Below are 22,312 nucleotides of genomic sequence, written 5' to 3' on the forward strand. Positions count from 1 at the left end.
ACGAAAACTTAAACCTTCCCCTATTTCTCTTCAAATGGCTGATAGGACTTCTAGACTCCCTATGGGTGTGGTTAAGGATGTATTAGTTAAGGTTGGTGAACTTGTTTTACCTGTTGATTTTGTTGTTATGGACATGAAAGAAGACCATAAGATCCCGATTATATTCGGTCGTCCATTCCTTGAAACAAGTGAAGCTCTAATAGATGTTCCTAAAGGACAAGTTACCATTAGGGCCTAGAATAAATAAGTCATGTTTAAGCTCTTTAATGAACATAATTTTATATTTGATGGTGGTACTTGTTTAAGAATTGATACTACTAACCCTTTGGTTGATAGTGTGTATTTGGTAGAAATTTTGTGATAAACGAGGAAAAAATTCCACCCAATGATGTGTTTAGCTACACGAAGGTATGTTCGGATACAAAGCATGTCAAATATAAAGTGAAGGAGTCACTTGGAGGCAGATATTTTGATGGGCAACATCGCGGAGTTCCATCTTCGTGTGGTGACCCAGGTTGAGCTAATAACGAAGGTCAAGCCAAAAGACCTTAATAAACTAGCGCTTTGCGGGAGGCAACCCGTATTGTATTGTTTTTATTTTAGTCTTTTCTAATTTTTGTGTGTTTTTTTTTTGTGTTTGTCTTTGGCTTTTAGAGAGGTAAGGAGAGTTTAACTTGCGCTTGTGGGAGTTTGTTTTTGTGCAGATTTTGAGCCAAAGATGGGCTGAATTATTTAAACCTTTCAATATCCTTCGCGCCCGATCGGGCACCCCATGCCCGGTAAGACTGGGCGCACATACGTTTCAGCAAAACTACTCAACTTTGACAGGCCATAACTTTTGCGTTACTTAACGGATTTTTGCGTGTAACCTATCATCAGAAAGCTCTTCAAGTCTAATTTTCAATGCAATTAGAATCACTGCATTATTAGTTATACATCAAAAGTTAATATCAGAATAGTGCACATGACTCAATTTATATCCTTTTCCCACAAACTTCCCTTTAAGACAATGAGGACATTTTCTGATTTAGCTTGGGGGGAAGTTCTTGTGTACACAAGGTATATATTTCACTCTCTATATATACTTTAGTGTGTTTAGACTAGCAGTATGGTTCAATGCTTTCATTTGAAAAAAAAAAATGATGAAAAATACGAGAATCATGATAATGAATGGCCATTGAACTACTTCCCTGTGCCCCTATCCTTAATGCCAAAAAGGTTTTGATTTAATTTCGATTGAAAGACTTGCATTGTGGATTAAAAGATCATGATTTGACCTTGAATTTGTTGATCCCTAGTAGGGGTCAAAGCTATTAACCATGTATGATTTAGGAGCTTGACTGTTTTAACCGTGAGGCTTGAGCCTTATATATTCATTCATGTGTGTGCTTAGTTCCTGGAGTAGCATTGATCTTAGTTTTGATTCTAGACTCTTAGTAGTGTGTCGTAATACATTGCACGTGCACGTTGAAATAACGAAGGCCATGTTCATTAGGTGACCTCCAGACGAATTTAGAACATTTGTTCCCTTCTTACTCACCCATGTTGTAGCTTGACTATATTTTTCATGAACTTCACAATAATTACCCCTTAGCCACAATTCGGTTACTTTTCCAAAGTCTAACTTGGGGGAGCTATATTATGCGGTGTTTTGTGTGATTTTAATTACAAGTTGCAATTGATGAGAAATATATGAAAAAAGAGAGAAAAGAAGGAAAACTAGCATGGAGGGTTGTCGAAAAAAAAGAGAGAATGAATTGAAGAACAAAGAAGGAAAATCTTGTGCTTAATATAAAGGAAATGTCTTTATTCTTGAGAAAAGAAAAAAAAAAAGAAAAGAAAAAAAAGAGGGGAAAAATGTTGATGTTAAAAAAAAATTGAATGAAAAGAAGCTTGAAGTTAGAAAGGAATGTGAAGAAGTAATGGGTGTTTCATTGCATTTTGGGTATGTGTTTTGTTGATTGAAAATGGTGAATCGAGGTGTGACTCATTGCATTTGATAGCTCACATTTCCGAAATTATTTTCCTACCTATTCTTATTCCCGGCCTACTTTACAAGCTTGAAAAAGTCCTTCTGATCTTCGTGCATAGCGTTGTGTTCATGTGAAACGAGTCTTTTGTCAAAATTCTGGAGTATATGTTGCATTTTGAGTCGACATTGACTAGGTTGAGCGATATTATGACCCTCTAAACACGCGAGTGTTGTGAGACGGGGGGGCTGCATTATTGGTGGGGATGGTGAGAGATCGAGCTCACTTTTAGCTCGCTACATAAAAAGTGTGTTAAGTGACCACCGATGTGAGATATTCTAGTCATCGATTCTTGAAATATACACGGTTGGTCTCGTTTGACGATTAATTAGGTGGATCGACGGTTTGAGTGATTTGATTGGTTGGCTAGGATGCATGCTTGTTTGATTTTGATTTTGAGTCCGTGTTTTAAATGTTGCATTATGGGGTGAAGTATGCTGTTTGGTTGTTATTTTTTATTGTCTTTCTTGTGGGAAAGCAAGAGTTTAGCTTGGGGGAATTTGATGTACACGTTTTATACATAGATTTATCCCGACTTTTCATTACATTCTTGCGTGGTTTTAGGCTCTTTAGAGCCATTTTCCGCTAACATTCTCTTCTCTAGTGTGTTCGGTGTGTTTTTATAAGTTTTACAGGAACTTTGAGTTCCTCGGATGATTCAGACACGTTTAGAGCGTTGACGGAGATGTTAGTGGACAAGGATGTAAACACGAGCTAAACATGAGCTAAGCCTGAGAAGAATTGCAAGCAAACAACATTTTTCTACTGTGCCCGGTTGGGCTATGCATGCCTGGTCAGACCGGGCACAAAAGGATTTATTGTTGGTGCTAATTATGAAGAACAACGCAAGCTTGGGCATTTATCCCACGCGCCCGATCGGGAAGCCCATGGCCGGTTGGACCGGGCGCGTGGTGGCTGATGATGCTCAAAGTTACGAAGATTAGATGCAAGGCAACAATAGGATATGCCTCGCGCCCGATCGGGCGCCACTTGCCCAGTTGGATTGGGCGCCGAGGAGAAGCAATGAAGGAAGAGCAGCGCTTGTTTAATACCACTTGCCCGATCAGGCATGGAAAGCCCGGTCAGACCGGGCTATGTGTTGCGCAAACCCGGATTATTATTTTCTAATTTTTATTTCCTTAAGGGTATAAATACCTATTGTAATCATCATTAGAAAACTTATTATTTTCCTTAAGTATTATTTTCTCTCTTGAACCCTAGTTTACTCTCTTTTATGCAATTTAATTCTTCCATTAGATTTGATTATTGTGATCAACGATTTGAGTTATTTCAATTGAAGCATCATTGGTATTCATCTAGGGTAGCCCAATTGTAATTGATGCATGGATTGATTCTTTAAATTCTCTAATGAGAATTGCGATTATTTATGCTAAATTGATTGTGATTATGCTAATACTAGATTAGAGATAATTAGTATTGTTGTTATTCCGTAGTTCTAATCACAAGGAGAGTTGGGTTTTAACGGATTTGAGTAGATCAATTTAGGGTATGAAATTCATCACGAGAGTAGTTGAATGGATAATTGGGAAGTGAAGTAAAGTATTTAATGTCTCTAATTTGCATGATTCCATGATCATAGGCTTGATTATGGTTAGGGAAGCCATTGATACTTGAGAGACGTCCTTGTTATTGATTAGTGTTGCTTTTCCCCATGTTAATTGGATTTGTATGCTAAGGGTAGATATATAATTACATCGATCATAATTGTGGTGATACTTGATCTTGGATGTTTTAGTTTATTGATTCATTATATTCTTTTGATTAATTCTAGTTTTTCATACAGTAATTCCTAGTTTATTCCACCATTGATTTGAAACTTGCTTGGTGATTATTTGAGTCTAGATAATTTGGGTGAACCTTAGTCTCTTGGGATTCAATCCTTACTTGCCCGTCTACATAGTAGTGGTCTGTCAGGTGATTTTTGTTAGGTACGCGACACGCCTATCTGTCTACCTTCAACATGCAATAATTAATCAAGGTTAAAAGATTTAAAATGTTTCGTCAAAAACGAAAAACCCCTCGAAAAACATGTTTCTAGGTGGATTTTGGCTTCTGGACAACCCCATAAGGTTCAAAAACGATTTAGAACATCGATTACACCAAAAAATCACTATTTTTAAGTCTAAATATAGGTTCGTCAGCCAAAATTAAAAAAAATACGAGATTAAAACTAATGAAAATGAGCTTCTAATCTAATTACAAAGCACAACCAGAAATTTAAATCCATTTTAAATCACCTTAATTAGTTATTAGTTACAAAAATTAAAGTGAGCGCGGCTCCGATACTGCTGTTGGGTTTCGTAAAGTCCGACTCTACGCGGAAGAGAAACCCGCCAAAGACTCGCCCAGTAATTAAGGCATCTAAGCATGGAATCACAAATTAAACAACAATTAAGAGAGAGATGGAAAAAGACATTCATACCCTTGGCGCGTGCTTCGCTCGATCCCGACCTCTTACTTCAAAACTTGAACCCCACAAATGCGAAGGTCTACAACGGCTCGTACCCACGAACCCGACCCGAACGGTTCTAGTCCCGAAGGTTAGTCGGGACTTAACCAATAAAAACTACAATTTTAAGAACTTAAGGTTTTTTCTTAGTTTTCTAAGCAGATGCCTTTTTAGTTTCTCTCAAGTGTTCTTCCCAAATCCCAAAACTTGGGTATTTATAGGGAAATGAACCTTAGATTTCCCAATCTCAATCAATGTGGGAGATTTGCAATTTTCCCTATTTTATTTTAATCAAAACAAAATAAAATTGCAATTCAATCAACAAGTTACAAGTGGCAATGAGAGGAGACGGAAAAGGTGAGGACCACCAAGGGAGGGGACTAACCCACCTTGCTCCTCAAGGAAAAGACCAACCATTGGTCCCCACTCCCAAAACCGGACCACCAAGCCATGTGGCTTGCTGGCAGCCTGCCTTGGTTGCCAAGGCAACCAGCTGGCGCCTAGCACCAAGGCTAGGCTGCTGGTCAGCCAGCCTATGCATGCGTGTTGCTAGCAAGCCATGCATGTTGGGCTGACGCCTAAGCGCTGCTAGTAATGCTGCTGCATGGTGCGTCAATGCTGGCACGCACACATCGCATGCTCCGAAGGCTGGCTTTGCTTGGCTAGCTAGCACACACAGCCTCACACACACGCATTGCTTGAGATGCTGTGGGTTACGCTGTGCGACGCCCAACATGGTGCGATGCTCAAGCTTGGTGCTTCAATGCTTTTGGCTGGGGCATAGCCCAACACACTAGTACTAAGCGAAGGCTAGGTGCTTGACGTAGCATGCTAGCAAGCACGCACCGTGCTTGCGATGCCCGCAAGCTGCGCTAGCTTATGCCTAGCACGATGCAATGGCTAGCGCTGCTATGCTAGCACACCTAGCCACACATGCACAACCACACCACACGCATGCACGCATCTTGTGATGCTTGTGCCATGCGATGTGCGTGTGCTAGGGGTTGCTAGGCACGCATTGCTTAGGACCTGTCCTAGCCTAGCGTTCACATGGCTAGGACAATGCGAGGCTACGGCTAGGCTCGAACTTGTTACTTGATTGATTTCAAGTCTCGTTGAATTCTTTATTCGACTCGACTTGCAACGCTCGATCTCGACGCTCTAAGCTCGATATCCGACGTCTTTCTTCGTAAAACTCTGACGACTTATTAAATCCATCGGATTGATTCATCGTCTAGGATCAGTTGTTCGATTGGATTTGACCCGAAGGGTTCAGTCAAGATTAAGCTGTAATATTAATTTTACATTAACATTACTGATCGGAAGTGGCCTCCACCTAGGCATTCCGATCACTTGACCTTACTGAAGAATTAGCTTTCTAATATTTCTAAACCTTCTACCAGAATAATACACTTGTTGGAAGGAATAAGCAACCTTATACCAGAATTAGCTTTCTAATAATTCTAAACAGCCACCCAAAGTTCTTTTCTTCCTTCTTAGCCGGTTGTTATGACCGACTATCTCTTTTGTTGGACTTCTTTGAGTCTGACTGTTTACTGACATGACAGAGCTTAGTCGCCTGTATATAGGCGTCTGCCTCCATCAGTGCTTCTTGGAGGGTAGCAACCCTCTTCCTGACGAGGTCGAACTTAAAGGCCAAGCCATCCTTGAGACTTTTGAAAAAGTTAGTATAGGCCATCTTATCAGATAGCCCTTGAATTTGTATTCTCATCAAATTGAACCGCCTAACGTATGACCGTAGCCCTTCTTTCTCTCCCTGCTGTATAGCCCGCAAGTCAAGACTTGTTTTCTTTGCAGGGATGTTCATTGAAATATTGGACGCAAAAAAGTATGCAAGCGTCTTAAAGTTATTTATTCATCCGGGTGGCTGGTTGCCGAACCATTGTTGGGCGATGCCCTTCAATGTGGTCAGGCAGAATATACACCATACAACATCATCCAACCCTTGAAGATACATAAGGTTGGTGTATTCCATAAGGTGATCTTCTAGATTGGTGGTACCGTTATAGGTACCTACCAACACATTTTTCACTTTTCCCGGTTGAGCAGCCTCAGTTATTTCCTTGGAAAACGCGGAGGGCCTGCTTCCCCAGTTTTAGCAGTCGAAGCTGCTAGCCCAAGGGTTGGACATTATGTGCCGCCTACCCCCCAAAGAGGGTCGGCTGCATATAAGGTTGTCCATACGGTATGTATGGCTGCATATAAGGTTGTCCATACGGCATGGAGCATCTGAGGATGACAGGCGAGTCGTGTACCTAACAAAAATAACCTAACTATTCCTCCTAACTATGTAGTCGGGCAAGTAAGGGTCGAATCCCAAGAGACTAAAGTTCACCTAAATTATCTAGACTCAAGTAATTACCAAGCAAGAATCAAACAATGGTGGAATAAACTAAAAGTTAATGTATGGAAAACTAGAATAATTCAACGAATATAATAAATAAAATAGCTAAAACATCCAAGATCAAGTATCACCACAATTACGATCGATGCAATTATATATCTACCCCTAACAAACAATACCAATTAACATGGGGAAATGTAAATCCTAATCAATACGAAGGACCTCTCTCTAGTATCAATGGCTTCCCTAACATACAAGCAAGCCTATTCTCATGGAATCATGCAAATTAGAGACATTAAACACCTTACTTCACTTCCCAATTATCAAATCAACTACTCTCGTAATGAATTTCAAGCCCTAAATTAATTTACTCAATTCCGTTAAAACCCAACTATGGAATAATAACAATACTAATTATCTCTAATGTAGTATTCGCATAATCACAATCAATTTAGCATAAACAATTGCAATAGTTATTAGAGAATTTAAAGAATCAGTTCATGCATCAATCATAATTGGGCTACCCTAGATCTTGGAATATAAAAACAACTCACACATATTGAATGAAGCAATAACAATAATAATCAAGGAAAACATAATTGAAAACAAAAATAATTGAAAGAGAAAGGCATGGAGATGAATACCAATGATGCTTCAATTAAAATAACTCAAATTGTTAATTATCAATACTCAAATCTAAAGAAGGAATTAATTTGCTTAAAAGTAATAAACTAGAGTTCTAGAGAGATAAATAAATCTTAAGTAGATAATAAAGTATGTGCTAATGATGATTACAAGGGGTATTTCTACCCTTAACAAGATAATATTGCGAAGATATTAAAATTGGATTTCGCAAGCCTTTGCCCGGTCCAACCAGGCGAGCACCGTCCGATCGGGCGGATGGTATACGGGTTGCTCCACTTGCGTTTTGCTTCTTCTTCCTTGAGCCTGGTCCCACCGGGCGAGTGATGCGTGATCGGGCGCGCAATTATGCTTCTCCAAATCGATTGTTGCCTTCTTGTTTGAACGCTAGGCTTCTACTCTTCTGTGCCTGGTCCCACCGGGCGGACCATGCCCGACCAGGCACGTAGGAGCTGCAGCAATTACTCTGTATTAAACTCATCTTTCATTTCGCTGTTGGACCGGGCAAGCTAGAGTCAACAGCGCATAGGGGAAACCTTCTTCTTCACACACCAACCTCTTCTATAGTCATCAAAAACAAGTCCGATTCATCCAAGAAACTTCGTATTCCTATTAAAACTTATAAAAATACACCGAACACACTAGAGAAGTGTTTGTTAGCGAGAAATGGCTCTAAAAAGCCTAAAACCATTCAAGAATGTGATGTAATATCGGGATAAATCTATGCATAAAATGTGTATATCAAATGTGTATAAAATTTGTATATCAAATTCCCCCAAGCTAAACTCTTTCTTGTCCTCAAGCGAGACAATAAAACATAACAGACAACCAAACAACATACTTCACCCCATAATGCAAATTTAAAACACGGATTCAAAATAAAAATCAAACAAGCATGCATCTTAGCCAACCAATCAAATCACTTAAACCGTCGATCCACCTAATTAGTTGTCAAACGAGACCAACCATGTATATTTCAAGAATCGATGACTAGAATATCTCACATCGGTGGTCACTCAACACACTTTTTATGTGGCAAGCTAAAAATGAGCTCGATCTATCACCATCCCCACCAATAATGCAATCCCCCCATCTCACAACACTCGCGTGTTTAGAGGTTATAATATTGCTCAACCTAGTCAAATGTCGACTCGAAATGTAACATATACTCCAGCATTTTGACAAAAGACTCGTTTCACATGATGCTATGCACGAAGATCGGAAGGACTTTTTCAAGCTTGTAACGTAGGCCGGAACTAAGAATGTGTATGAAGTAATTTGGGAAATGTGGGCTATATTAGTCTAACCGGGGAGCTATCAAATGTAATGATTTACACCCTCGATTCACCATTTTTTATCAACAAAACATAAACCCAACTACAATAAAAACACCCATTACTTTTCCAACTTCAAGCTTCTTTTTATTATTTTATTCACATCAACATTTTTCCTCTCTTTTTTTTTACTTTTCTTTTTTTTTTCCTTTTCTCGAGAATAAAGACATTTCCTTCATTTTAAGCACAAGATTTTCCTTCTTTGTTCTTCGATTCATTCTCTTTTTTTTCTTAATGTTTTTTTTCAACAAAGCTCCATGCTAGTTTCCTTCTTTTCTCTCTTTTTTCATATATCTCTCATCAATTGCAACTTGAAATAAAATCACATAAAATTCCGCATAATATAGCTCCCCCGAGCTAGACTTGGGGAAAGTAACCAAATTGGGGCTAAGGGGTAATTTTTGTGAAGTTCACGGAAAATATAGTCAAGCTACAACATGGGTGAGCAAGAAGGGAACAGATGTTCTAAATTCGTCTGGAGGTCTCCTAATGAACATGGCCTTCGTCATTTTGAAAGTGCACGTGCAATGCATTACGACACACTACTAAGAATTTAGAGTCAAAACTAAGATCAATGCTACACTAGGAACTAAACACACACATGAATGAATATATAAGGCTCAAGCCTCACGGTTAACATAGTCAAGCTCCTAAATCATACATGGTTAATAGCTTTGACCCCTACTAGGGATCAACCAATTCAAGGTCAAATCATGATCTTTTAATCCATAATGCAAGTCTTTCAATCGAAATTAAATCAAAACCTTTTTGGCATTAAGGATAGGGGCACAGGAAAGTAGATCAATGGCCATTCATTATCATGATTCTCGTATTTTTCATTTTAATTTTTTTTTTCCGAATGAAAGCATTAAACCTTATGGCTAGTCTAAACACACTAAAGTAGAAAGAGAGAGTGAAAGATATACCTTGTGTACACAAGAACTTCCCCCCAAGCTAAATCAGACAATGTCCTCATTGTCTTAAAGGGAAGTTAGTGGGGAAAAGGATTAAAATTGAGTCATGTGCACTATTCCAATCATAACTTTTGATGTATAATTGATAATGTAGTGATTCTAATTGCATTGGAAAGTAGACTTGAAAAGCTTTCCGACGATAGGTCATAGGAAAAATCCGTTTAGTAACGCAAAAGTTATGGCCTGTCGAACTTGAGCAGTTTTGCTGAAACGTATGCGCGCCCGGTCTGACCGGGCAAGGGGTGCCCGATCAGGCGCGAAGGATATTGAAAGGTTTAACGAATTCAGCTCTTTTTGGCTAACAATCTGCATAAAAACAAACTCCCACAAGCGCAAGTTACACTCTCCTTACCTCTCTAAAAGCAAAAGACAAACAAAAACACACAAAAATTAGAAAAGACTACAATAAAAACAATAAAATACGGGTTGCCTCCCGCAAAGCGCTAGTTTATCAAGGTCTTTAGTTTGACCTTCGTTATTAGCTCAACCTGGGTCACCAAACGAAGAAGGAACTCCGCGATGTTGCTCATGAAAATATCTGCCTCTAAGTGACTCTTTCACTTTATATTTGACATGCTTTGTATCCAAACTTACCTTCATGTAGCTAAACACATCATTTGGTGGAATTTTGTTCTCGTTTGTCCCAAAATTTCTACCAATTACACACTTATCAACCAAAGGGTTAGTAGTATCAATTCTTAAACAAGTACCACCATCAAATATAAAATTATGTTCATTATAGAGCTTACACATGACATGTTTATTCTAGGCCCTAATGGTCACTTGTCCTTTAGGAACATCTATTAGAGCTTGACTTGCGGCAAGAAATGGACGACCGAATATAATCGGGATCTTATGGTCTTCTTTCATGTCCATAACAACAAAATCAACAGGAAAAACAAGTTCACCAACCTTAACTAATACATCCTCAACCACATCCTTAGGGAGTCTAGCAGTCCTATCAGCCATTAGAAGAGAAATAGGGGAAGGTTTAAGTTTTTTCAGACCTAATTTTTCATATAGTGAATAAGGCATTAAATTTACACTAGCACCTAAATCACACAAGACCTTGTAAAAATATATGTCGTTTACCATACAGGGAATAGTAAAACTACCAAGATCATGCAGCTTAGGTGGTAGGCTATCAATTAAAATAGTAGAGCGCTTCTCATTTACTACTTTCTTATCATCATGTTGATCTTTAATATTCTTCACAAAATTTGCAAATTGAGGTATTTGAATTAAAAGATCGAAAAAAGGAATAGAAGCATATACCTTCTTAAGAGTCTCTCAGTATTTCCCAAAATGTTTATTGAGCACGGCTTTTGATAACCTTTGCGGGAAGGGCATCGATTCCTCATAGGCCTGTGGAGCAACATATTAGGGGCTTTTTACATCCTCACACTTTTCATCTTTTCTTGACTCCACACTGCTCACTTTCTCATCTATTTTCCTCGAAAATGATTCATCTCTTCTCAAGAAAACTGCATTGAAATTGTTCGCTTTGGACATTTGCTTAATCATGAAGAGTTGATAAATGACTCACTTGTTGTGTAAGTTGAGAAAGGTGAGTTTCTGTCCTCTTGTTTTGAGCAATAAGCAATTGAATCAAGCTTTCAAAGTGTTAAATTTGCTTTGCTTGTAGCTCGAATTGCTTTGTCATAAGCTCTTGTTGTCGAATTAGGGAGGTAGTGAAAGTCTCCATGATGGAATCAAGATTGTATTTTGAATATTGGGGTGGAGGTTTTTGATTCATGGGTTGGTGATTAAAAGATGCCCTTGCTTGAAAACTAGGTGGTTGTGGTGGAGAATACAATTGAGCTTGAGTGTTCTTATAGGAGGAGTCCTGATGATTTCTCCACCCTTCATTGTATGTGTTTGAATGAGCATCATATGGCCTTTTAGGTGTCGTAGTATAGAAGGCATTTGCTTGCTCGATTGACATTTCATCAGAGGGAGGTTGATATTGTTGTGGAATATGGCCTTGAATACCATATAGTTGACATGTTTCTAAAGAAGTGGAAGTGGATCCAACTTGGATTTTATCAAACTTGCTTGTTAATGCATGTATAGAACTTGTCAAGAGAGTTAAAGCATCAACATCAAATTTCCCTCTAGTCTTCATAGTATTCTTGCCCCCTGGATGATAATTGTCATTGGCTATCATCTTCTCAATTAGCTCCTTGGCTTCAGTTGGGTTCTTAGTCATGAGAGAACCCCCGGATGCAGCATCAATGTTTATACGAAACTCATGGGTCAGACCATTGTAGAATGTTTGGATCAACAGCCACTCTGGGATACCGTAATGAGGGCATTGTCTCTGTATGTGCTTGAATGTTCTCCATGCCTCATATAAAGACTCATCATCAGATTGATGAAAGGTAGCTAGCTCGTTCCTTAACCTAGCCGTCTTTTCCTGTCCTAAAAACTTTACTAGAAAAGCTTTCACTAGCTTTTCCCATGTATCAAACGAGCCAGTGCCTTCATCTCTCAACCATTCCTTCGCCCTATCTTGTAATGAGAAAGGGAAAAGGCAAAGTCTGATAGCATCATCCATAAAACCATTCATTTTCATAGTATATTATTTCTCCAAGAAACAATCAATGTGACTTAATGGGCAATCATGTGGTGTGCCTGCAAAAGAGTCATTGGAGATGAATTGAATGAACTGTGGTTTCAATTTAAAGTGCTAAGCAGTGACAGGTGGCCTGACAATGCTAGAGAGGATTTTGGTTGTCGTATTAGGAATATCGTACTCTAAAAGAGATTTTGTTCCTTGGTCTACCATGTTTCTATTATGTCGATTTCTTGTTCTCCTTCTCCTTATAGTTGCCTCGATTTCAGAGTCATATAGTTCAAGATCGTCTGACCCTGAACGTCGTGTTTGCATGCAACAAGAAAACTAGAAAGAGAATATCAAAAGCACAAGAGAAAATAGTCGAAACAACGAATAAAGCTTAGCAAAAACGAATCACAAATAATCAAATGAAACAGTTAGTCCCTAACAACGGCGCCAAAATTTGATAGGCGTGTCGCGTACCTAACAAAAATAACCTAACTATTCCTCCTAACTATGTAATCAGGCAAGTAAGGGTCGAATCCCAAGAGACTAAAGTTCACCTAAATTATCTAGACTCAAGTAATTACCAAGCAAGAATCAAACAATGGTGGAATAAACTAAAAGCTAATGTATGGAAAACTAGAATAAATCAACGAATATAATAAATCAAATAGCTAAAACATCCAAGATCAAGTATCACAACAATTACGATCGATGCAATTATATACCTACCCCTTACATACAATTCCAATTAACATGGGAAAAAGTAAATCCTAATCAATACCAAGGACCTCTCTCGAGTATCAATGGCTTCCCTAACATACAATCAAGCCTATTCTCATGGAATCATGCAAATTAGAGACATTAAACACCTTATTTCACTTCCTAATTATCAAATCAACTACGCTGGTGATGAACTTCAAACCCTAAATTAATTTACTCAATTCCGTTAAAACCCAACTCTCGTTGTGATTAGAACTATGGAATAATAACAATACTAATTATCTCTAATCTAGTATTGGCATAATCACAATCAATTTATCATAAACAATTGCAATAGCTATTAGAGATTTTAAAGAATCAATTCATGCATTAATCGTAATTGGGCTACCCTAGATCTTGGAATATAAAAACTACTCACACATATTGAAAGAAGCAATAACAATAATAATCAAGGAAAACATAATTGAAAACAAAAATAATTGAAAGAGAAAGGCATAAAGATGAATACCAATGATGCTTCAATTAAAATAACTCAAATTGTTAATTATCAAAACTCAAATCTAATGAAGGAATTAATTTGCTTAAAAGTAATAAACTAGGGTTCTAGAGAGAGAAATAAAACATAAGGAGGTAATAAAGTATGTTCTAATGATGATTACAAGGGGTATTTATACCCTTAACAAGATAAAATTGTGAAGATATTAAAATCGGATTCCGCAAGCCTTTGTTCGGTCTAACCAGGCGAGCACCGCCTGATCGGGCGGATGGTATACGGCTTGCTCCATTTGCGTTTGGCTTCTTCTCCCTTGCGCCGAGTCCCACCGGACGGGTGGTGCCCGATCTGGCGCGCAACTATGCTTCTCCAAATCAATTGCTGCCTTCTTGTTTCAACGCTAGAACTCTACTCCTCCGTGCCCGGTCCCACTGGGCGGACCATGCCTGATCGGGCACATAGGAGCTGCAGCAATTACTCCGTATTAAACTCATCTTTCATTGCCCTGTTAAACCGGGCAAGCTAGGGTCAACAGGGCATAGGGGAAACCTTCTTCTTCACACACCAACCTCTTCTATAATCATCCAAAACACGTCCGATTCATCCCAGAAACTCCGTATTCCTACTAAAACTTATAAAAACACACCGAACACACTAGAGAAGAGATTGTTAACAAGAAATGGCTCTAAAGAGCCTAAAACCATGCAAGAAAGTGATGTAATATCGGGATAAATCTATGTATAAAACGTGTATATCAGAGGACTAGAGTGGGCGGACATGCCGCCTGTCTGGTTCTCTCGATTTTATTTAGAATACCTCATTGAGGTATTTTGAAAACTGTCTTGTAAGTTCGACATTGAAGCCGACACTGACAGTTGCATGTTCTTCTTCTACTGGATTAACATTCGGGCATCAGAATAAGTTTTTTTTTAACCATCCGGCTGTACATGCCGGATGGCCTTCCACTTCCCTTGCTCAGGGAACCGGAGTTTATCCAAATTTAACAAGGGCCTCTGCCCTCCCTAGTTGTAGGGTAAGGAGTGGCCTCGCGGTCTTTGACTGGCTTATTCCTCTCAGAATGAGAGGGCTTCTTGGCCGACTGGTCCCTGTTGGAAACAACCGTCCGTTTGTCAATCAGGTGCTTAATCTCCCCTTTAAACTTGTCATGAGAGTCATGAGCTTGTTTCTAGTGATAGGGATGGATCTTTGGCCACCTATGGCTGACCAACCGACTTGCCGACTTGTTCACTAAGGCTCGCCTGTTCCTCATTCCGTCCCTCCTTTCGATGGGATGGATGCGCCTAGTCCTTAGGGACCGTAAGGGGCCGTGTGTATATCGACCTCATAGTCGTCATCTGTATCCTGGTCTGTATAGACCTGGACGTTGGCCATAGGCCGTTTCTCATTAAGAGGCGGTACATGTTCTTGTGAAGCCATCTAAGATGTACTCTCCCCACAGATGGCGCCAAATGTTTCGGGGTTTTTTGGATGTTCTGCAAGAGAGTTACAAAACCAAGACTAACCTTTGGACGTCTGTACCTGCAAAACAATGGAGACTCCTATGTGTGGGAAATCTGCCACGTGTTGTAGCCTGATTGGTCCACCTTGGACCTCTCACGAGGTGACACGTGGAGGACCCTAGTTGGTCCACGTGGATGACACGTGGTAGAATTTAATTGGTCCACGTGACTAGAAAAAAGCCCTAATCACAACCCAGTACTATTGTAAAAAGGGGAAATCTTCCAAAGAGTTGAATGGTGATATGTAAAAAATTTTATGTAACACCCTAATTCTTAATTGGGTACAACTGATTGTCATGAGTTAAATTAATGACACTTTATCTATTTTTTATTAAATTTACTCATTTTCCTTCCTTTGGTAGATATGTAAATCATCATTATGTGAATTGAACGGTTTTAACTGTCGTCCCGTTCATTTCACCTTATTTTTGCGGAATTGAAATTATTTTTATTGAACTAAAAATATTTTTACCGAACTTAAGTTATTTTTACTGAACTTAAATTTTTTTAATAAATTGGAATTAATTTTACTGAATTGAAATTATTTTTGCTCAACTTTAATTATTTTACTGATTTTACGTTATATTTCTTCTTTAAAGTTATTCATTTTTACTGAAATGTAATTATTTTTACTAAACTGAACTTATTTTTACTATATTGAAATTATTTTTTATTAACTGAAATTATTTTTACTTAATATTATATTTTTTAGGTGAAGTGAACTTGGCCTTTTAAGCGCTATCATCTCATTAATTTTATAACTTCAGTGATTTGATTTGTTTTTTTTTTTTCATATTTAACGAACAAAAATGTTACAGAGTACAAGTTAAAATCAAAGTCGTCAATTTGGGTGTTCAAGTTAGGTCCAGGTTTGGTCAAATAGGGTTTTGGGTCAAACTCGAACTAGTCCATGTAGGGTAAATCATACTCCTACACCAGGATAGGTTTAAGTCGTGTCAAGTTTGGTTCGAGTTATGTTAGGTCATTTACAATTTTTGCTACAAGTAGAACTTGATTCTAATCAAATTCAGGTATGGTTCCGTTTCAAATTAAGGTAAGTTTCAATCTCAGGTTTTCCATGTATCAAGTTCTATTTGGGGTGATGTAAGGGGGCAAAAATTATTAGGAGAAAATTCTTAAAATCCTACAAATTAGGAAAAGATAGGTGATTAAGGATTATCTAAATAATACGAAATTTAACTTCACTTATGTTAGGTTTTACGGTGTCCCGAACACTGTGCGGAACCAAACTTCGCTTCGGACCACATGCATAAATTAATAAGATTAAGCATGCATATAACAAATAAAGCAATACACAAACAAGAGAGAGAGAGAAAAAGAGTTAGAGAGAAGGGAATGACGATCATACCCTCGAATTGTGCTTAAACCTCTGGAGCAAGAACCTCGGACTACGGAGAGAGAACCCTACACATGGTTCCTCCAACAGAGTCCACCTGCGCGCCCAAACTTTGTCGGTATTAGTGCCTAGACTAATACGCGGCACTAGTACAAGAGATTTACGTACTCCAAGGGTTTTCTCACGTTTTATATGGAGATGCCCTTTTCCAGTTAAACTCTTGTAAATAATTTCCAAGACATACATGGGTATTTATAGGCATGACATTGCCTATTTCTCTTGAAATCTTTCAATGTGGGAATTTTCGTAAGGTGAAAAATCTAGCATTTAATTTAATTCCAAAATAAATTAATATTTAGAACAAACAGTCAAGCAACAGTTGTCCAACAATTAGAAGGGTTTGGTGAGCACCACAAGGAGGACCACAAGTCACTCCTTGATCCCTGAGGAAAAGCACTCCACCAATCACATGCAAGTATGACTGGTCGATACTTAAGCAACAAGGCTTGCCCAGATGGCAATCTTGTGCCTAAGCTAGGCCTGCCAGCCGCAACAAGCCCATGCAGGCATTTGCTTGCTGCTGGCTGGTGGCCCAGGGCCGGTGTGCACAAGCTTGCTGGCGTGCTGCTAGTGTGAGCACGCTAGCGGGCTTGTGCTGCCAGCCCCTCAAGCATGCTCACAACGCAATGATGCTTTCCCTACTTAGCTAGCATGCCTAACATGCTTTGCTGGCTGCCAGCCATGCGTAGGGCCAATACCCCATGAGCCTAACCCTCGCATGGCTAGCACTTTTCTAGGTCATTTACGAGGATACGACTTGGGGTTTTTGAAACACCCTGAACCTAAACAATTTAGGGAGGCGCATCAAAGGCCAACAATTGTCCTCATCGACCAACACAACTCCTTTCGGCGCAATTTGTCCTCACTCATGCCCAACCTGGGAAAACTTCACATGAGGTCACCCATCCCAAGACAACTACAAGCCAAGCACACTTAATTGAGAAGTATCTTAGCGATACAGCTATATGGCCATAGAATTCTCCCCCGCTAGGCGACTTACATAGGATTAATTATCCACAATCAACACGAGGTTGCAGGGTTGCTGTCGTAACATTAGTAACACCCCGACCTTAAATAAATTAGGGAGGGGCCTATTGTCACGAAATGTGCATTAAGGGCCAACAACTGTCCTCATGGACCAACACAAGTCCTTCCGGCGCATTTTATCATTACCTATGAAAACCTTAGGAAAATTTCCCATGAGGTTAACCATCCTAAGACTACTCCCAGCCAACTACGCTTAACTAAGAAGTATTTTAGCATATGAGCTCCCTAAAAGAATGATGCATCTTGTTTGTATGAGTAGTATGTTATTCTCCTTTAAAGCAATTATGATGGGTATTACAATTTTGACTTACGTTGTGTTGTTTGACTTATTTGCTCCTCTCGTCGATTCCTAAAATCGACTTGACGTTTGACGTTCGGCTTTGACGCTCCAAGCTCGAAATCCAACGTCTGAGTACAAATTATCTTAATTGACGTATTGAAGCCTTTCGGCTTGATCCTCGACTTAGTTTGGTTACGCGCTTGGGCGTGACCCAATGTGTTCAATCAAAGGAAAGTTGTGAGATTAATGTAATTAATTTCACTAATCGGAGATGGCCTCTAGCTCGACTTTCCAATAACTTGACTTCACTGAATAATTTACTCCGTAATTAATTTCGAAGCCTCTATCGAAATAATACACTTGTTCGAAGGACACCATTCCTTTCAATCTTCTACTTGTCCTTCCGGAAAAAGGTGCAGTATATGTATAGCCCTTTCCTATGTCTCTTAATGCCTCTTCATAAACTATAAGGTATGATTTATAGTCATCCTCATTACGTCTAGAAGTGTTCATCGAAATTCCTTGTTCGACTGTGAAGTATAGATGATTTTCAAAATCCATCTGAGCACAGCTATGCATTTTCACAGTCTCGCTCTTTGAGAGGCCTTGTAAACAATAAAGACATATTTCATATTAATAATTGGAGGACATTCCCAATCTAGTATTGTCAAGCTTTACTTACTAAGAGACCTAGCCGCCTGAGTGTTGCCTTTATGATCCTCTATTACGGCAGACGTTTGACAACATCTAAACATACTAGTAGTCAAACAAGCAAACTTACAATACTCATGGTTGCGGAAAAGGTATCGATAGCCTTAATGAGATATACTTATGACCATTAAAAATCTCTTAAAGTATTCTCATAGGTCAATCAGGTATGGTTCCAAACCATTACACGTGAAAATAATTTATGACGTTCCTGTCCTTGTAGCACAAGAAATGTTTCTATTAAATCATATTACCCACTAATCTCACACGGTCATTAATCGTCCATCCTTTAAATAAATGACCTTGATTAGGGATGATTTTGATATGACATTCAATGTTCAATTAATAGGTGTTTCTTTATCCAAGACATTGTCTTAATACCCTATGTTTAATATCGTCAAATCGAATGGACTTTTTATTTTATTATAAGCCCCAATTAAATAGTTATGGAATAATAATAAGCAAAATTTATTCCCTAATGAAAGTTTTCAACGTTTTATCTTATGATAAATGGTATTCCCAAATGTTTCAAGAGTAATACTCTTTACAAAACACTTATAGAAATCACACCCATATCTAACATGCTTGATTTCATTTATGCAATTATGAATGTTGTGGTTTTCTTATTGAACAGGTTTAGTTATGATTACTTAGAAAATCTTAGTATATTCATTATCGAATACTTTCATAATAAGATGATAAATTCGAGTAATAGACTTGCCATGTGACGATGGCCATGTGATTTATGATTTAATGCCCATGTGACAATGGCTCCCACTCATTTTCATGATTTTAGGACCTTTTACTTGGCAGCCTACAATCATCAAACTTCAAAAACAAACTATCCATTGAATAACTTTCCTTTTATTACCTCCAAGGCAACAATGCTCTTAACATTACTTTAATAGACTTCCTAACGGTGCTTTGCTTGGATTTTACTTCGACCAGTTCACAATTATTTGGGATACCTAATCCTTTGTGATCATGGAAAATTACCTTAGACTTTCGCACATTACACATGGATGTAAGTCCATGTTACAATTCTCTAGCCCGGACGCATCTAAGCTCATCCTTATCAACTAATTCCTTATTAGGGATCTAATCCTTGCTAAGGTTGTACTTGCAACATAAAACTCCAATTATATTTATTTCCATACATCAAGAACTCATCCTCTTACTTAACCATGTACTTTGGATGTTCTTAATCATAATCTAATGATCCATTACTTAGATACATGTTGACTGGTATTTTATATTTGTCATGCTCTAAGCGTGCAAGGCATGTGACGATTCCATATCAAAGCATACATGATTAATTCAATTACATAATTATTCCTAATTTTATTCCACACATGTTAGTTTAAGCTCCTCTAGTTTCATTGAGTCTTGCTAAATTGTTTTCTACATGATACGGTTGAAAGTCTCTACTAGAGTCTTTCATGTTTGACTTAGTCGAAAGCCTTTTCAAGTCATTCATGTTTAAAATGATAAATTTCTTTACGCGTTGAAACATTTTATTAAATATATCCAATAGATCTTAATTCCCATTATGTACTAAGTATCGCCATATTTTGGTCCATCATTGATAAATACTTACAAATCAAGCATTTAGCATTTGACAGTCATTTTACAATAGAGTTCGTAATCTTCTTGTTGGACCTTACAAAATGAACTCTAGCTCGCACTAAACTTCTTATCTACAAGCATTTCTATGTTTCTCCATAAGCCAAACCTTTTATTAACTTTATATGAAAATACATTCCAATTCCTACATGCTTCCCTCAATACACCAATGGATTTCTTGAACTTGCTTTAAAACCTAGCATTATTCCAATTTACCAAACACTTAGACTTTTACCATAGTCTCCTCAAAAATACTATTTTAGGAAGGCGGTTTCAATATATATTATTCCATATTTCATATGCGCAATTTTTTGCTAGAATAATCACAAAAAGACTTAAGCATTCCAATTAGTGAGTAGGATTTATTAAAATCAACGCCGTGAATTTAATTGTAACCTTTTCAACCAATCTAGCTATGTATGCATATATATTTTAATATTTGTTAGTTTTCTCCTTGAAACTTATTTGCGATTGATGAGTCTTTACCCTTTATGCAAATTAATCAAGTTCCAAACCTGATTTTCAAACATGGAGTCTATTTCGGATTTTATGGCCTTTAACCATATTTCAGAATTTCCATTTGTCATAGCTATCTTACAAGACACTATACCCTTACTACCCAATAGTAAATAGTATGCTTGCAAGTTTTAGATTCATTTCTAACTTAATAGAAACTTTATAGGATTCAATCCAAACTTTTGGTGAATTCTATACCCTTACTATCTAATAGTAAATAGTATGTATACAAGTTTTGGGTTCATTTCTAACTTAATAGAAACTTTATAGGATTAAATCCAAGATTTTGGTGAATTATATACCTATACGGGGTAGTTGCATCAAGCACTGAGTTTCAAGGCGCTTCTAAAGCCCTTTCACTATTTTGATCATACTCCAACACTTCTAAAGTTTTGTGAGTAATGAATTCTCCTAAGGCACTTGTAAAGTATTTTAAGTATTCATGATCAATCATTCTCATAAATCCCTTCTTATGTCTTCCGAGATTTAGCTTCTGTTTTTTTCTCTTCTCCATGGTCATCGAATTCATTTTTATCCCACTTGTAGTTTATGAAATGTGTTACTTTCTAAAAAGACACTAGTTCGAGCAAGAAGTACTATGTTTTAAATTTGGTTGTGGAAGTAATGCCCCTAGTCTCACTTGATTGCTTACAAAGAGACTTGCATGTTGTCTGTGGGTAAAAGTTTGTTGCAAAACATTGAGCTACCTTGGCCCTTATTGAGCCACTTAGCTCCCACTGAGCCAATGAGTTCCCACTGGCTGATAGCCCTAGACATATACTTGAAAAAAGATGCTAGAAATTTTTTTTATCCATAACCGAATATGGTGTCTTTTCTTAGCTTCGGCAGTATTTTTAGTGAAACATTAGTCATTGGTACATATCTTTAATTACATTATAGGAAGGGATGCGATACATCATTGTTCGTGTTATTCCAAATGGCTTCGAGGTCTCCATCAATACATACTTTAATCTTTGTGGAGCTGATTATGAAATTCCAATTTCATAATCTTTAGATGATCACTCTTTGCTTATGAAAACATTACTTGATCTAATCTAGAATTTTTGATATCTTGCCAAGTGGATTCTATAATTTACTGAACTTTTGAGCTACTCAAGATTCAGTTTTTTCACATTTGGTGAATATAGCCATATTCATTCAAATTCTTGTGAAAATGTTGAAGTAATGAAATCCTTTTTAGCTTTTAGATTCAATTGTCTATACCAAGCACAATAGTTCCTTTTTTTCTTGGTTTCAACAGGTAAGACTTGCTTACCTTAGAACAATTCCGAATCGATCAACTTTCAAGGGTTTATTTAATAGAGCATTAAGTATGTTCTTGTTGATGTGACATTACTCAAGATAGTTGGAACACAAATCATGTTCATGACTTGAACCTTGTGAGTTTATGTTTAGGGAAATGTTTGTTTATAATCAAACATCCTTGACTCATGGCTTAAACAACCATGCCATTCAAATAAAACCAAAAACTATTGTTCTTTTACTTTGAATGTGAGTCTTTCGTGTGTAAATTGAACATTTTCTTATTATGGAACACAATAACCATTTGCTTTAAAAGGTCTTTAAACAAAGCAGATGCCCTTATAGCT

At 37.8% G+C, this 22,312-nt stretch overlaps 1 protein-coding gene across 1 annotated transcript; it reads right to left on the reverse strand.

Moving 5' to 3' along the window:
- Positions 1–10,580: 10,580 nt before the first annotated feature.
- Positions 10,581–11,327, reverse strand: LOC110724378. Its single transcript, XM_021903797.1, has 2 exons — positions 11,211–11,327; positions 10,581–11,024 (listed from the first exon to the last, which is right to left on the reverse strand). Exons 1-2 carry the CDS (start codon positions 11,325–11,327, stop codon positions 10,581–10,583), a joined length of 561 nt encoding a protein of 186 aa, XP_021759489.1.
- Positions 11,328–22,312: the final 10,985 nt, after the last annotated feature.

The sequence above is a fragment of the Chenopodium quinoa genome, unplaced genomic scaffold (genome assembly GCF_001683475.1).
Source record: "Chenopodium quinoa cultivar QQ74 unplaced genomic scaffold, ASM168347v1, whole genome shotgun sequence".
Classification (NCBI taxonomy): domain Eukaryota; kingdom Viridiplantae; phylum Streptophyta; class Magnoliopsida; order Caryophyllales; family Amaranthaceae; genus Chenopodium; species Chenopodium quinoa.